At 30.2% G+C, this 17,421-nt stretch overlaps 1 protein-coding gene across 2 annotated transcripts in view; it reads left to right on the top strand.

The window, feature by feature from the left end:
* Window positions 1–17,421, top strand: part of LOC129225089 (myosin light chain alkali-like) — a 64,890-nt gene that overhangs the window by 35,289 nt on the left and 12,180 nt on the right. Inside the window, exons 5-6 of one of the 2 annotated variants that reach the window (XM_054859644.1) lie at window positions 9,517–9,603; window positions 14,019–14,500. In XM_054859644.1, coding sequence (XP_054715619.1) covers window positions 9,517–9,603; window positions 14,019–14,068 — 137 coding nt within the window. In that variant the 3' untranslated portion in view covers window positions 14,069–14,500. Of the gene's footprint in view, window positions 1–9,516; window positions 9,604–14,018; window positions 14,501–17,421 lie in introns of those variants that run through there. The other variant, XM_054859643.1, reaches the window with a different exon arrangement.

Below are 17,421 nucleotides of genomic sequence, written 5' to 3'. Positions count from 1 at the left end.
AAACTATAGAAATATTACAAAAATTATATTTTCATTCAGTCTTAATTACAAAACCATACAATAAGATGAAGACAACACCGATAGTATAAAGATTACTTACAATAAAGTGCATATAAAAAATATATGTAAGAGTGATTTCAAAGTATAATCCATCAACCATATTCAACAACTCAATCAAAACACAAGTCTCTTTTAAAATGATAAACACAATTTATTCACACACACAGTAAAAGACAATTAAAAAAAACTTTCATCTTTAAGTAAAACTCTTCAAAACTTTCAAGCGTATTTTTAACATCGATTGCATCAAATAAATCAGACACATGACATTTTAAACATGGACTATCAACATTCAAAGTAACGAAGTCACGAGTCAAGTTTTCCCAATTAACATTAAAAAGAGCCCGTTCGAAAAAAAGTGTCGAACTTTCGACCCCTTGTTAATGATTCACATTCATGCACTCTCATGTAAAAAATGAATCCATTTTTACAATCCACACATTCTTTTTTAGAAAGGTAGTTTATGTTGCATATGAGCTCATCAAATAGTCACTTACGTAGAGAATCAGCCAGTTTACGAACTTCTTGTGATGTATATGTGCTGATTTTATCACATCGACAATCACAGGGATATTTTTTCTCAATTTCCGAAAGGATGTACTCTTTTAGAGTATAAGTCATAAGTTTGTCTTTGACACTACGTGAGATACAAGGGGATGCGTAGCACAATTTGTCAATCTGGCTTTCCAAAAGTAGAACTCTATCAGGCATCAACTGGAACACTTCTCGTTTCAGTTTGAACAATCTTTGCACACTAACACAGATGTTACCATTCGCACTCGACTCTCCTTTTTTATAACAAAAGCGAAATCACGGTCTTCGATTAATTTTTGATTTACATTTTTACGTAGGCTTGAAATAAGTGATCTCCACACATCTGGTTCTAAGGAAATACCATCCATAGTTGGTCGAAAAATACCATCTTTCCCACACGTATATCTTCTAATATGCACGCGTGTACGTTTCCGAAAAGTATTCACCTAAAGTGAAAATACAATCACCCAAGTGTATCATATCATCAGGCTGTGGAGAAGCCTCAATGTTCATTTTCATGTTCGTTGCATCCCATCTGTTCATCTTCAGGCTTCAAAGTTTCAGAATGATTTTCACCAGCGTTAGTCATTCTTAACTCTCATAGGATTAGGAGTCACAATACTAAAACAACTTCCTGTGAACTTAAAAAATAAATCAAACTAGGTTTTAACACTAGCTGGTGAAGAAAAATCCTAAGTACATAGAATAAAATTTCACGATCTCTTTCAAAGCTCAGAATCACCCTGAAAATGATTCTCCAAACATCCACTATAAACCAATGAATATTCACTTTAACCAATGAGAAGTGTACATAAATCTCTTGCTACTGACGTCATAGAATATCACATGAACTTTTGAGCAGAATTGAGTTGTTTTACACAGTATTCAGATTTTTAGAAAATGCTAACACTTTGACTTCCAAATTCATCCTGACCTACTACGAGTAATTTTAAGATGGTAGCAGGTTTTCACATCACATCGAATGCCGATGACGTTTTCGCATCTCACGCATGACATGATCAATCACGTGTAATTGATCATGTCAATTTGCATGAGATGCGAAACCGTCATCGGCATTCGATGTGATGTGAAAACCTGCTACCATCTTAAAATTACTCGTAGTAGGTCAGGATGAATTTGGAAGTCAAAGTGTTGGCATTTTCTAAAAATCTGAATACTGTGTAAAACAACTCAATTCTGCTCAAAAGTTCATGTGATATTCTATGACGTCAGTAGCAAGAGATTTATGTACACTTCTCATTGGTTAAAGTGAATATTCATTGGTTTATAGTGGATGTTTGGAGAATCATTTTCAGGGTGATTCTGAGCTTTGAAAGAGATCGTGAAATTTTATTCTATGTACTTAGGATTTTTCTTCACCAGCTAGTGTTAAAACCTAGTTTGATTTATTTTTTAAGTTCACAGGAAGTTGTTTTAGTATTGTGACTCCTAATCCTATGAGAGTTAAGAATGACTAACGCTGGTGAAAATCATTCTGAAACTTTGAAGCCTGAAGATGAACAGATGGGATGCAACGAACATGAAAATGAACATTGAGGCTTCTCCACAGCCTGATGATATGATACACTTGGGTGATTGTATTTTCACTTTAGGTGAATACTTTTCGGAAACGTACACGCGTGCATATTAGAAGATATACGTGTGGGAAAGATGGTATTTTTCGACCAACTATGGATGGTATTTCCTTAGAACCAGATGTGTGGAGATCACTTATTTCAAGCCTACGTAAAAATGTAAATCAAAAATTAATCGAAGACCGTGATTTCGCTTTTGTTATAAAAAAGGAGAGTCGAGTGCGAATGGTAACATCTGTGTTAGTGTGCAAAGATTGTTCAAACTGAAACGAGAAGTGTTCCAGTTGATGCCTGATAGAGTTCTACTTTTGGAAAGCCAGATTGACAAATTGTGCTACGCATCCCCTTGTATCTCACGTAGTGTCAAAGACAAACTTATGACTTATACTCTAAAAGAGTACATCCTTTCGGAAATTGAGAAAAAATATCCCTGTGATTGTCGATGTGATAAAATCAGCACATATACATCACAAGAAGTTCGTAAACTGGCTGATTCTCTACGTAAGTGACTATTTGATGAGCTCATATGCAACATAAACTACCTTTCTAAAAAAGAATGTGTGGATTGTAAAAATGGATTCATTTTTTACATGAGAGTGCATGAATGTGAATCATTAACAAGGGGTCGAAAGTTCGACACTTTTTTTCGAACGGGCTCTTTTTAATGTTAATTGGGAAAACTTGACTCGTGACTTCGTTACTTTGAATGTTGATAGTCCATGTTTAAAATGTCATGTGTCTGATTTATTTGATGCAATCGATGTTAAAAATACGCTTGAAAGTTTTGAAGAGTTTTACTTAAAGATGAAAGTTTTTTTTAATTGTCTTTTACTGTGTGTGTGAATAAATTGTGTTTATCATTTTAAAAGAGACTTGTGTTTTGATTGAGTTGTTGAATATGGTTGATGGATTATACTTTGAAATCACTCTTACATATATTTTTTATATGCACTTTATTGTAAGTAATCTTTATACTATCGGTGTTGTCTTCATCTTATTGTATGGTTTTGTAATTAAGACTGAATGAAAATATAATTTTTGTAATATTTCTATAGTTTAATGCATGCGAAGGACTTCAAATAATGCTAAGTGGAAAGTCAAAATTAGAACCGTAAAGCTTAAACATGACAATGGTTTGAAAACAATACACAGTTATATTCACATACACAAACTCGTACGTATCAATACACTTACATTAAAGAGAAATATTAAAGACTTATAAATTCTCATATGAGATAAGAACGCTCTTTCTTAACTTAGTTGGTCACATGATCGATAAAAGATCCTCACTAATTTGTGATTTGTCATGAAATAATATACATCGATAGATATGTTACTAAGTGTGTAATAGTTTTTATTTTTCTTAAATTCAAAGTTAAAACCAATTTGTTAATTGTTGGATTATATTAAGTGCTAAAAAATGCGATATTTTCGCTTATAATTTCGGTTGATAAGTAAAGTTTTATTACAAGTTCCCTCACACGAATGAACAATAACATGCTAGATGGATATTTGAAAGCTTGAGTAAATGATTTGTAAGTATCTTAAACATTATTATTATTATTTCTAATGCGTGTGTGTTAATTAATACTTAGAGTGCAAAGAGTAAATGGTTAAGTGCTATTGGTTATTAATACTAAGAGTAAAGTGATATTGAGTTTTAAATTTAATTAAAGCATTTCGTTTGAAGATTCAGTTGAAAAAATTTTATTTTGTAAGTTTGAAAATTTTTGAAAAAAAAAAAAGATTGAAAGGAAAAAAAACAATATGTTACAAAAATATTATTATTATTTTGATTTGAAAAAAATATTTTTGCGGAAAAATTTACTGTTGTAAGATTAAAAATTTATTTTTATATGATTGAAAAAAAAAATTGATTTTTTTTTTTTAATTAGTGGAAAAATATTACAAGTTTGAGAAATTATTTCTTAAAAACATTTTATATGATTAAAGAAAACAAAAATTTTTGATTTCATTTTCTAAGTAGAAAAATATTACAAGTTTGAAAAAATACTGTTTTGAATCAAAAATCTGTTTTTGAAAGAAATATTCTTACAAGCTGGAAATTTTTTTTTATAAGTTTGAAATGAAAAAGAAATTAATTCGAAACTACGAATTAAAATCTAAAATTTTGTTTGGAAAACCTGACATCAGGCTATTGCCGATCTATGTGCTTGATATTTGAGAAACGTGAACTAATTTTAATTGGTCAGAAACAGTGACATCACTTGAAAGACGTAGGCCAGGTGGTGAATAATACTAGCACGTGGGGTTTGTTATCTGTTATCGGTAAAGGGGTAGATAGCAATATTGATAAAGTCATTTTCTCAATTCGCCTCGATGTGTGTGTGTGGACGATCCGAAGTGCTGTGGGATTACGGTAGTTTCTTTCAACAGCCGAGTTGATTTGCGATATCACGGCATGCGTTCTGCAAATCGACGATGGGCAGCCAGCCGTATGCAGCGATTTCAAATAAAACATGCATGTAATTGTAATTTTGTGAGATTGAGTTATAATTAACAATCCACTTATTACAATTTCATTCACTGTTTTTAAATAACTTCGCGATAGCTGGTACTTGAGGGATTTCACCCCAAAAAGGTTAGTCTTTTGTACTTAATTTTAGTCAGTATTTAGCTATAACTTAATTTGTCAAAATTTAGATTAAGTTTCTTAATTTAACGTATAGCTGTCCATTTGAATGTATCGTTCGAAAAGGATAAAGACTAAAATAAATGATATCGATTTTGTTAAAGAAATTAGTTGTTAAAGTAAAATATTATTGGGAAAATGAAATAGCCAAAGTGATTCTAATTCATGAAGGTTGAAAATTTTGTTTTATTCTAACAAGAGTGCTTGTATGAAAAAAAAAAATAATAAAGTAAAACACTATGCGATAAAATGACTAAGTTAAATACTAATCAAAAAAAATAATTAATAGAGTTGATTAAATAAAATGTGATAAATTAAATGAAACTCTTGAAAAGCATATAAAGTGATGAAATGTAACTTGAGTGCGAAATTTGCTTACTGGAAAAAAATTAAATAAGTTGATTTTTAAAATCCATGAAAATTTCTTAATGATAAGTGTTTATTAATGCTAAGAGTAAATTGATTCCAAGTTTTGAAATGAATTTCAGTAGAAGTTATTTTTCGGTAAGTCTATTTTTAAAATTTGCTGACATGAAGTTTTGATACTCGACTTATAATTTTAACATTTCTTGGGTACTTCATTGATGTTTAACATTTTTGTGTTATGTGTTTTATTTTACCGTAGGTAAAAATAATTAAATAAAAGTGAAATTTATAAATTGTAATGAAAATTCTGTTAATGAAATTGGTTGGTTGTAAAGTAATATTTTGGAAAAGCTGTAATGAATGATAAATAGTAAAACGCAGTAAGTAAAATAGTAAAGTATGGTAAAGTAAAATAAAATATTCAGAGGGGATTTAATTCATGAAAGTTGAAAATTTTGTTTTATTCCATCAAGAGTGTTTGCATGAAAAAAAAAATAAAGAAAGGAAAATATGATTAACTTAAATATCGATGATAAAAAATAATTATTAGAGTTAATTAAATGAAATGCGATAAATTAAGTGAAACTCATGAAAAGCATATGTAGTGATAAAATATAACTTGAGTGGGAAATTTGGTTACAGTAAAAAATTATTTAAGAAGATAATTTTTTAAAATTCATGAAAATATTTGATAGTGATAAGTGTTAATTAATACGAAAAGTAAATTGATTGTAGATTTTCGAAAATTAAATGGATAAATGTATAAAAATAATAACGTATGTGATAATTTAAAATATTAACAATGAAAAAAGAATCAAAGACGATTAAATGAATCTAAATCGTAAATGAGTTGCTATTTTAGTAAACTCAAACTAGAGTGAAAAGCATTTTAGTAGGAACATGTTAAAATCTCTTGTGCTAAGAAAAATAAATAACTTTTAAGCATAATTTTGTAACTGGAATAAATGTATGATAAAATGATTAAGTTAAGTATTAATGAAAAAGTAATTATTAGAGTTAATTAAATGGAATGTGATAAATTCAATGAAACTCTTGAAACATATATGCAGTGTTGGAATGTAACTTGAGTGCGCAATTTGCTTACTGGAAAAAATTAATTAAGTTGATTTTTTTAAAATCTGAGAAAATTTGTTAATGATAAGTGTTAATTACTACTACGAGTAAATTGATTGCAAGTTTGACATGATTGCAAAAATTGAAGACATGATAACGTTTTGAAAAATTTGAAGGTTCGATTCCTGTCACTACTTGTGAAAAATTTCTAAGTTTAAAAATATCGGGAAAAAAAAAAAAACGATAAAGTAAAAACAAGCGAGAAAATGATCAAACTCTAAAATATACTAAAAAAAATCGAAATCACGAAAAAATAATCTAAGTCTGAAATGCTTGAAATTAGTTAAAGACTAAAAAGTTAAGAAAATAGTTAAAGACTGAAAATAATTGAAAAACGCTAAAATAGTGAAAAAAAAAAATCAAAGTGCTAAATGACAGGAAAAAACGTTAAAGTTCAAAATGTGTGAAAGAATATTTAAGTTAATTATTTCTTTGAAAATTTAACAAGTAAGAAAAAATATTTTGTTGTATGAAAGTCAAAAAAAATTAGTTAAGAAAATTATTTCTTCGAAATTTTTACAAGTTAGAAAAAATATTTGTAAATTTGACAAAGAAAAATGAAATTAGTTAAGAAAATTTAACAAGTTAGAAAAAATGAAAATGATAAAGTTTGAAATGCATGAAAAAGAAAATCAAAGTTTAAAATATATTTCAAGTCCACAAAGCATTGAACCAAATCTAAAATCTCGAATGGGTTGTATTTAAATAAATCTTTACTTAAGTGAAAACTTTGTTATTATGAAAAATAATAATAATGATGATAGTTTCAATTATGAGCTGAAATTCAGTTAATGATATGCCATGATTAGTACTAAAGAGTAAATTAACTGATGGTTTTAAAATTAATTTAATTGTAATATTCGTTGTCATGGTACAGATTCACATTAAGACTGAAAGAGTAATGAAAAATATAGCATAGTGGTTAGCATACGTTTTTGCTAACTCAAAGTTTGGGTGTTCGATTCCCAACTTCAACACTCTGTAAAAATAAAAATAATTAAATTCGTAGAAATAAAAAAAAAATAAAAATAAACCTCTCAATAGATGGCGTCATGAACGTTAAACACCGCATAAGTTAAAGCATAGCAACAGGTGTTGCCAACCGAAAACTAAAAACTCTGGTTGTCATAACAACCAAAACTTTGACGTTGCCATTCAAAAAGTGAAAAACCTCCTAGTCTTCTATGACTAGAAAAACGACAAAGTCCAAAAGCGCGGGAAAATATTCAAAAACGCGCGAAAACTATTCGTAACCTTTCGCGAGCGAAAACGAGGAAGGGCGAAAACGCGGTGGTCATCTTCTTCAAGATTCAGGCGCAACCCAAGGTCAACCCCAAGGTCGGAGGAAGTGGAGGGGCAATGGTCGGCAGGCGCAACCAGGCGAGGTCACAGGCGCAGCCGGCTGCGCGGCTGCGCCTGCTGCAGGGAAACCGGCCTTTTTACACTACTAACTTAGAATAACAAATTTACAAATCGGACTCCATAAAAGATCATTCTTCCGTGTTCCATCAATTCTATTTATTTTATTTCGCGCTGGCGTTGATCGTCTGCTACGATTAACGCCCGCTGTTGCTAGGATATCCACCAGTCACATGGTTTGGTTTATGAGCAGCAAAAGGGTTGCCATAGCTCGGTCTACTCTTATTATTAGTCTATGGCGTATTCCGCTCATTCGAATGAGACTCTGCTTCTGCAACAACTGACATCGGTAAAAAATAATAGATTCGTCCATTTCCGGCTGTAAAACGGATGTTTGTCTTTCCATACAATCCGTGGTCAGACAGTAATATACAAAGATTTATACAAGCTGACAGTAAATAAATAAATGAATAAATAAAACTAAAGTAAAAATAAGAAAAGATACAACTTGTTTAGGTATTTGGTGCTAGACGTAAAGTTTCGGGAAAACCAGAATATTTTTTAAAAGTGTTTGTAGTTTTGTACTATTTTTAGTTGTAGTATATTTTTAGCTTCCTTTTAAAATCTTTTTTTTGTTTCTGATATTTCATCCCTAGTTATTATTTAATTAACTTTCTTGTGTTAAATGCGATTTCGATTTTAAAACATGCACAAAAAAAAAAAAAAAAAAAAAAAAAAACAAATCTATTTACTGTTTTGGTTGCATATTTTTTTCCATAGTGAGTGATCTGAAAATATTGTACTTTTGCTCGTACTTCAGCATAAAGCATTATCTATGACATTTGTACGTTTGTAATTTATAATGGTATCTGTAAAACATTATTATTTGAAATATGTACTATAAATGAAATTGTCTTATTTGACGAGTAACAAGCTATTGATTTCACGTTTTCTCGAGAGTAATATTAAAAAAAAAAAAAAACTCTCACAACTTTACAACCAGACATTATTGCGGCCATTGCTAAAAGGAGAAAATTGCACAGGTATCCGGCTAATAGTCAAATAGAGAGCATTTAGCAAATAAATGTAAGTGGCATCTATTTTAAGTTTATGAAAATGAATGGTCCAAGATTCGATAGTTTTGAATATTTTAAATATAAAAGTAACATGTGCCGTTTTACTTTCATAATTCAGTATTCTCTGTATAGTACAATACCTTTACTGTTTAAGTACTGTTTCCATAACTAAATTTTCAACTAATAATAAAATATCAATGAAAAGCATCCTATAAACAAAATAGTTTCAATTATTAACGATCAGTTAATGTTACTTTCAGTCTTTTTGCGATTGTAGTTAAACGTGTACATTCGTTTTACAAAACAAGGATATTTTCTGCTAAAACTTTTTACATAGAAGTAAAAAAAAAAGGAATAAATCCCTTTTGAGAAAGTGGATAATAAAAGAAATAATTTCTGGAGCACTAAGGACTAAACAAATAAAACACCAAATGAGAGTCACAGATATTACTTCAGTCAGTTTAACGTATCTAAAATATAAAGCACCAAAAAAAAAAAAAAATTATGTCAAAACATAGGACTGAATTTCCGATGACTTTTAACTGTAAAATCAAGTATGTGTGATTATTTTTGAATTAGTTATCCAATGACATTTAAAAACATTATGTAACTGATTTCTACCATTTACAAAGACAATAGCAACTTATAACAGACATTAATTCAAACAAAAATTACAGTATTAACTTTATAACATAATAGATTGTTCAAAATAAAACTGACCTCTTATGTATTTCCACAGGTGAGAAATTGAATGACAAAGAAGTTGACGATATTTTCACAGCTTGCTGTCCACCTGAAGACGAGGAAGGTTACATCAAATACGAAAGTAAGTTTCTTAAATAATGCAAGCTAAAAAACGGAAATTTGTTCTCAATTTTTATAATAGTATTAGTTTTATTTTTCAAATGTCATTTTGTTGAAATTGAAATACACATTTATGCCTGGTTAAATTGTAATCTCATTTGCGTTCGAAAGGAAATTTAGAATTTTCCATGTTAACTTTAAACTAGAATGTTTGGGTTAGTCCAAAAACAAACGGCATTTTCTAATTATGAAAAAAAGTGAATGTAATTTTTTATTTAGTTGATTGTTTTAATGATGTTCAATGATTTAATGGGATGCATTTCGTAAATAACATTTGAATCTCAATTAATGATGAAAATGATAAGTAAATATCAACAAAAAATGAACAGGAAATAGCTTTTGAGTTCTGATAGCACTTGTAATATTTTTTTTAATTCTTCAAATGCTCACCAAAATTCTGGGCAGTTACTTTTAAAACTTCATTTTCAAATCACAGAATATTTCAAGAAGTGAAATATTCAAAACATTTATGTCAAATACTCCATATAAATTTCGTCTAATTAGTTTCTTTTTTTTAATTGAATCAAGATTTTTTTAACACTTTCAACGTCTACTTTCTTTCAAATTTCGATCAAACATTCAAAAGACATAAAACTAAGTATGTTTCTAAGTCAGAGGTAAAACAAAAATTGTAAAATCTTAGGGGCCAGGAAAACATTTTAGGCACCAGACGAATTACTTCTCAGAGTTATAGCAAAATTTCATAAAAATGTGCTTTTGAAGGATTTTCTTGAAAGAACTAGTGCCCAAAGAAATTTTTAGTCGCCCGGGGAGTCTGTCGGACCTTGTTCTAAATGATACAGAAATTACTTTTGAACCAGATTACTTTTTGTTGGAAATGAACCAGTTTTAAAAAAAATACCAATTTAACCAATTTAAGGTAATTAGTAAAATGTCAGATAAACATTTTGGAAGCAACTTTCCTAAAAACTAATTTGCTTCATATCTTTACATATATTTAAGACTGAATGCACAGAGAAATTCGAGAAAAACTTTAATTCAAAGTCTTTTCCTTATTTTTAAGTCCTTTTTTTGCCATGTAGTGAAATTTTGCTTCATACAATTTTTTGAAACAAAAGTGTGTTAAACAATTTTTAAGTGCATTTTTTGTGTGAATTCAGTTTTGCTACTTTAGTCATTGCTAAACAGCATAATTTTTGTGGCTTTTTGCTTTTTGCTTCGTGTGTCTTTTTATTATTATTTTTCCTTGTGCATAAAGCTTTCATGCAATAAGTTTGCTTTTAGTTATGATTGTGCTTTTTACGTGCTTTTGCAGTGGTTTTTTTTTTTCGCTACAACTAGATTTAGCTGTTTATTTTTTTGATTTGTCATAACCTACTGCAGAAAGCAAAGAAATCGAAAAAAACTTGCATAAAACTTAGTGCAGCAGCAAAGCTTAAAGCTCATGAAAAAAGAAATTGCTTTTTTGTAATTTTTTTCCCCCATCTTTGCTTTGCTACAACGCTGTTACTGCTACATTTTAGTTTAGTTGCTTCATTTTTCAGCTGCTTTACGACTGCTTTGTTTTTCTCAAACTTATGTCCAGGTATACAAGCATGTATTTCGCAAACGATATACATACTTTTGCCCTTTTACGTGAACCGGATAAAAAAGTTAGCTCTATAAAGTTTGAAAACATTTCAATTTGAATGTTAAACTTTACGTACGTTTATTCGACTTTTTCTAAAAATAAATAAATGAATTGTAGATATATTTGTTTCAGCCCTTAAAGAATATGATTATTTAATGTCACGCTATTGAAATTGGGCGCGAATCAATTCAGCCAAAATTATTCGTTTTAACTTCAAAATAATTATCAGGCATTAATTACATTTTGTGTAACGAAAATCGGCGTGTCAAGGCCAAATAATTTTGCCACCATCCATCCTTTTCCCTTTCTGGTTGTCATGGTTACGGCACTTTTTGTCTACGTTGCTTCTGCAAATATTATGTGTTGTAGAAACAATGTAGGAAAAAAGCTCATAGTGCCGTAACCATGACAACCAGAAGTATGACAGGAGTGAGGAGTGACAAAGTTATTTGTCCTTGACACGCCAATTCCCGTTACATAGACTATAGCTCCTATTATTTAAAATTAATTATTTTTCACCACAAAAAATATCATTAAGTTATAGCTATTATGTTGCTTTTTGTTCAATGTGCAGTTGGAAATAACGTAATAAAGAGATTAGAGAGTCTCCACGATCGTGTCAGCGGGCACATATGACTCGATTATTTCAGAAAGCGCGTGGGTCCTACTGGAATCCATAGGACTTACGTCCTTTCTGAAATAATCGAATCATATAAGAATTAAACTTAAAAGGCGGAGTATGGGAGAGAAGATTACAGATATTAAAACATATCAAATTTTGCATCCAGCGTGTAAAATTTAACATAGCTCTCGCGAACGATAATGATTCGATAAAAGACAAACTTTTAACAAATAGAACTGCAAGAACTTTAAACCTAAGCTTTTTTACCTTCGATTTGCGAGTTTAACCGTACCATTGCTTGTGGATGGACTCTCGCCGTTGTGCTAAATCAATTTTAGATACCAGTTTGTGGGCGCTCTCAGCTTTACTGAGGTGACACTTGCCTCTAGCTCGGTTATTGACTATTCCAGACTGGTGAGTCCACAACAAGGACAAAACTACAGTCACTGGATGCCATAAAGGGGATGTCGGTTAGGGTGGTTCGAAAAAAATGATTTTTTTTCATTTCGGAATCGCGTTACCTCTCAAAAGTTGTAGTTTGGTATCCTCAATTGGGGAAAAATATTTTAAAAAAATTTCTAAGTTGACATCTTCAGTTCTCGCATAAGGCTGAAAGTTTGAAAAAATATGCAAAAAATTGAATTTTTTAAAAAATAATAAAATTATTTTTTTTTTTTTTTTTTTGTATTTTTTCATAATGCAACAGCAATAAATTGTTAGTATATAGCGTAGTTTGAGCCTAAAAAAATATTTTATAGCTTTTACATAAGATCTTTCGTTTGCGCATACGCCTTAGATGGAGCTAAAATCTCTTGCCCAATCTAAGGCGTATGGCCGAACTAAAGATCTTATGTAAAAGCTTTAAAATATTTTTTTTGGCTCAAACTACGCTATATACTGACAATTTATTGCAGTTGTGTTATGAAAAAATACAAAACAATGTAATTTTATTATTTTTTGAAATTTAAATTTTTAACATATTTTTTCAAATTTTCAGCCTCACGCGCGAACTGAAGATGTCAACTTAGAACTTTTTTTATAATTTTTCCCAATGGGGTTGTTTCCTTCAGTCAAAAGTAGTACTTTTTGTCACTGAAATTGATAGAATAAGCAAAAAAATAGCATGGACCCAGAAAATACTTTCATCTTCCCAACAGTTATTTTTTTATTAATTTCTTAAAAATGTCCGATTTTTCAAAAAACAAGGTGTGGTCTTGATGACGTCACGAATGATGCTCTTTGGCGCATCTTTCTACCGCGTTTCCACGTTATGATAATCAAGAAGCGAATCAAAATTGCGCTCTACGCTTGCTATTAACCCTATCGTTGCCAATACACGTGAGTAAAGATGCGAATTTAATATTTTGCTCTGTGAATGGCAACACTGAATGGCATTTCACCATTTGTGACGTCATCGGACAGAAGCGTCAACAATGAAAGCGCACCGATTAAAGTAATTTTTTAAAAATATTAGACTTAAACGAACTATTTAAAAAATGGTCAGATCCTACACTGTTAAAAATTCAGGAAGATTTTCTGGTAATTGTTACTGTAAAATTGCATCGCCGACGCATCGCTGATTTTTACGGTAATTTATACCGGAGAAATAAGCGATCCCAGCGCCAACTGGTTGCTGTGGCCTACCGAGGAAACCGTAAAATTTTACAGTAACATTTGATTTTTACGGTAATAGTTACTGGCAACATGGATGCCAGTAACAATTACCGTAAATTTTCTGGAAAATTTTTAACAGTGTACGTTTTTAAGCATGCTCTTTCAGAAAAAAATGCTTTTAAAATTTCGGAAACGACCCCATTGAGGATACTGAACTCCAACTTTTGAGAGTTAACGCGATTCCGAAATAAAAAAAACCGTTTTTTGCGAACCACTCTACTTTCGGTATACTGCAATAAAGAACTTTCTTTCTTTTCCTATGATTTTCTTGAGGAAGGCCTGGACATATGTTTGACTTATGCTATAGCTCAGGATGCCCGTAAAGGATACTCTCACCGCTGAGAATCCATAGTGTCATCCTAGCTAGCTCTGGCTCTAGACTCTGCTTGAATGTCTTCCCGCCTCGCTCACTAACCAACCCAACCAACATCTCTTTCTCTCATCACTGATATTTCTCTGTTTTTTTCCCCATTTTTTCAACCTTTTCCAGAATTCGTGAGGAACATCCTGGAAGGACCTCATCCAGAGGCGAAACAGTAATCGCTCTTAAACACTAACAGCAACTTTAAATCGAAGGATTCCTCTGGAGCAAGGACGACAAAACCATCCTGCCGACTTTCCTCCACTCTATACTCCTCTCTGTCACCTCTTATATATCCATCCCTCTTTCTCCAATCACAGTAACTTAAAAAGAGACAAAAACTCTGCTGGAAACGGTAGAGGTAGTGAACATTGCAGAGAAATTATTTATTTACCACGAATATAGTGAAATCGTGCCTACAAGTGAAGTTTTTTTTTTTTTTTTTTTTTTTTTTTCAAGCGTTCAGCTCTGCAGGAAGGAAAAATATGAATTTTATCTCTCAAACATTCTTATGAAATATATATAGTACTGCTATTCATGAAAATGAATTAAATTTTCACATGAAATACGAGTTCAATTTATCATTAAATGTGAACTGTTGTTTATAAAGATTTTGTGTTGTTATTGAAATATTCTTACCATCGATACAGCTTTTAATACAACTTAATTACAGAATAAATAATGTACGACTTAGAGGTAAAAATCATGTTTCAGTAACCGTATGGGAAAAGTCAGCTTCTTGAGTGATAGTAATAATAATGTTATAAATTATGATTATTGTTATTATTATAATGCAGAGGGGCGAAATTAAGAGTGCTCGGGACTTCGACATTTCTGAATTTTTCAAATTTCAGAACATTATTAATTTCTTCACTTTATACGAGGTAAAAGAAAAGCATACCTTCTCTTTGAATAACTTTCATATCAATCTATAAAATATATGTTTTATTCAAATTCCAATAATTAATACATTTGCTTTGTGAGAAACAATGGAATCAGAGTATCATTTAAATCAAGCAATCAAATACTTCATCATTCATAATCAAAAAGCATCAGAGCTTTTCTTAAAATAAAGATTCAAAGATTCAAATATTTTTCTTACCATGTGATGAAATGAATTTGTTCTGATTAAGTTTTATTTAATAGTTAATATTTAAGATATAGTTTAGAAAAAGAAACAGACTTTTATTGACGCCATGGTACAATTTTAATAACATAAAACGATGAAGAATAAAAAATATTTTTGACTTAACTATGCATTTGTTGCCATACACAAAACAAAAGCTAAATAAAATAGAAGATTACAAAATGAAATTCACATGCAACCGATATTTAGAAGTGACAGTTGCATTAATCCACGTCAGAAATTTAGAAGCTGAAGTTTAAGTAAAAAATATTTTAATGCAGACGATATTTTAAAAACCATTACGAACTCAGTATTAATCCTTTTATTCATTTAAAATAAATTCCAACAGCAGTGCAACTAGGAAACTTTTTTATTTAAAATATTCCCTTTTGATCATGGACGTTCAAAGATAAATAAATAAATATAGTCATGAATTTTTTATGCACTTAATTGCTACGAAATATTGAACATTAAGTATATTAACATTTAAAAAAAAAACTAATTTGGACATTATGCCAACTTCCTTCATTAAAGAACATGTATTTTTCAATCATTAAAAATAAATTTTGCGGGAATCTGAAAACTGAATTCTTTCGTGATTGTAAAACTTCTTTAAATGTGCGCAAAAGAGTATGTGCTACCAATAGGCTCCAAATGGCGCGAAATATTCAATTAACAATAGAGATGGCATGAGCAATCCTATGAACATACCTTGATAAGAAAAATGACTCGAAATTAATAATGTAACATCCGATTGCAATCAGAAAAGAGATTTACGCAACGAGACTTTGTACAGGTTGTACATGCAAAGTTTCAACCCTCAGTGACTAACTGTTTTTGAATTACACGAGCAACGAAATGGATTCGGGAATCGTCAAAATAGGTTTTTTTTCGGTTCCTCATCCGCATGCGCTATTAACGAACGTGACGAAATAAATAGTTAAAATACACTCGTGGGTATTTAAAATGACAAGAAATATTGAAGTTTGAGCCGGAAATTTTTTTGTGAATACAATTCTTCCCTTACATCGCACAAGTAGGGTAAAAGATAGTTCAACATAATCCGAAATCAACATTAAAGTGATACATGTTTGTATCAGCATTCACCATTTTTAAAAATTTTCTTTCAGTTATTTATTTCATAACAAATGATAAATTTAAAAATGAATTTTTCAATGACGAAAAAGAAATTAAAAGTTTTTTATTTAAAAAGAAGAAGATGATTAAAAATATGTTAATTTAGAAATATTTCATTGGCTTTCGACACAGCTTTATTTGATGCTTATGTCTCGATAGTCTTATTCGCAACTCCAAAGCTCGAGTACGCTACCTTGCAGTGATTAACAATACTAAAGAAAAAGGTAAAACATTCCATTCCACGTGTTTTCTTTGGGGTCAATTACAGGCTTCAGACAGTTTATGGTGTAATGTAATTTCAGAAGAATAGAAAAGAAAGCTTCCACAAACAGGATGAAAAAATACCGTCATTCACTAAGCGTCAAAGCAAGTTATAAGTTACGGCATTTGTTTGTTTTGCCTTTTTCATCCGCCATTAGACAGTGGCTGCAGCGCCCCCTATAGTTTATTGGAGTTGCGAATTTGGAATGGAGAAAAGAAATCTTGCCATTATTTAAAGAACGTAGTAATTCCAACAAAGTTTCATTATCTGAGTTTCATTTGAACACTTGTTAATTGATCACCATAAATGTTGCAAAACATTTTTATAAATACGCACAAGATAAATTTGTGAAAGTTATGTCATTTTGAGGATTTTAAGCACATCATTTCCTATTATTTGAATTGTATCGCTTGAAGAACGTATTCATTATAAAATTCTTCAGTGTTGGTAAGTACAAATATGATTATTTATATGTTTTATTTTCAATGTTTTAATTAGAAACGCATTTTAATAGTATTTTTATAGGAGGAATTAAAACAACAGAAGGCTAAAAAAAATCGGGTTTTTGTATGATTATTTTGTTAGGAGCACTATATATATATTTTTTTAAAGAAAATAGTTATTTCTAGAACATTCTTTTTAAGGAAGAATTTTTTATTAAACTAACAGAGCAGCAGATTTGCCAATAATAATACATAATAATAATAATATAGAATAAAATGAAGTAAAATAAATAAATACAAAATAAATAAATAAAAATAATAGCGACATATAAATATTTATGAGCGTAACAAAAGGTTTAAAAGACTTGCACGTATTTCAAATATCATACAAGAGCAGAAAAATTGATTGTTTTTTGATTTCATCATTGCGTAAAAAATACGTAATGCTAGTCAAATCGATGTATTTTGCACCACACACACAACTAAGTTGTTTCCCATTTTTCAAAAAAATATTTTTTTTCCCTCAAAGAAAAAAAAATTTTTTAACCACGTCGGGAGTTACTT

The sequence above is a fragment of the Uloborus diversus genome, chromosome 6 (assembly GCF_026930045.1).
Source record: "Uloborus diversus isolate 005 chromosome 6, Udiv.v.3.1, whole genome shotgun sequence".
Classification (NCBI taxonomy): Eukaryota; Metazoa; Arthropoda; class Arachnida; order Araneae; family Uloboridae; genus Uloborus; species Uloborus diversus.
This window is presented reverse-complemented; position numbering and strand designations above follow the sequence as displayed.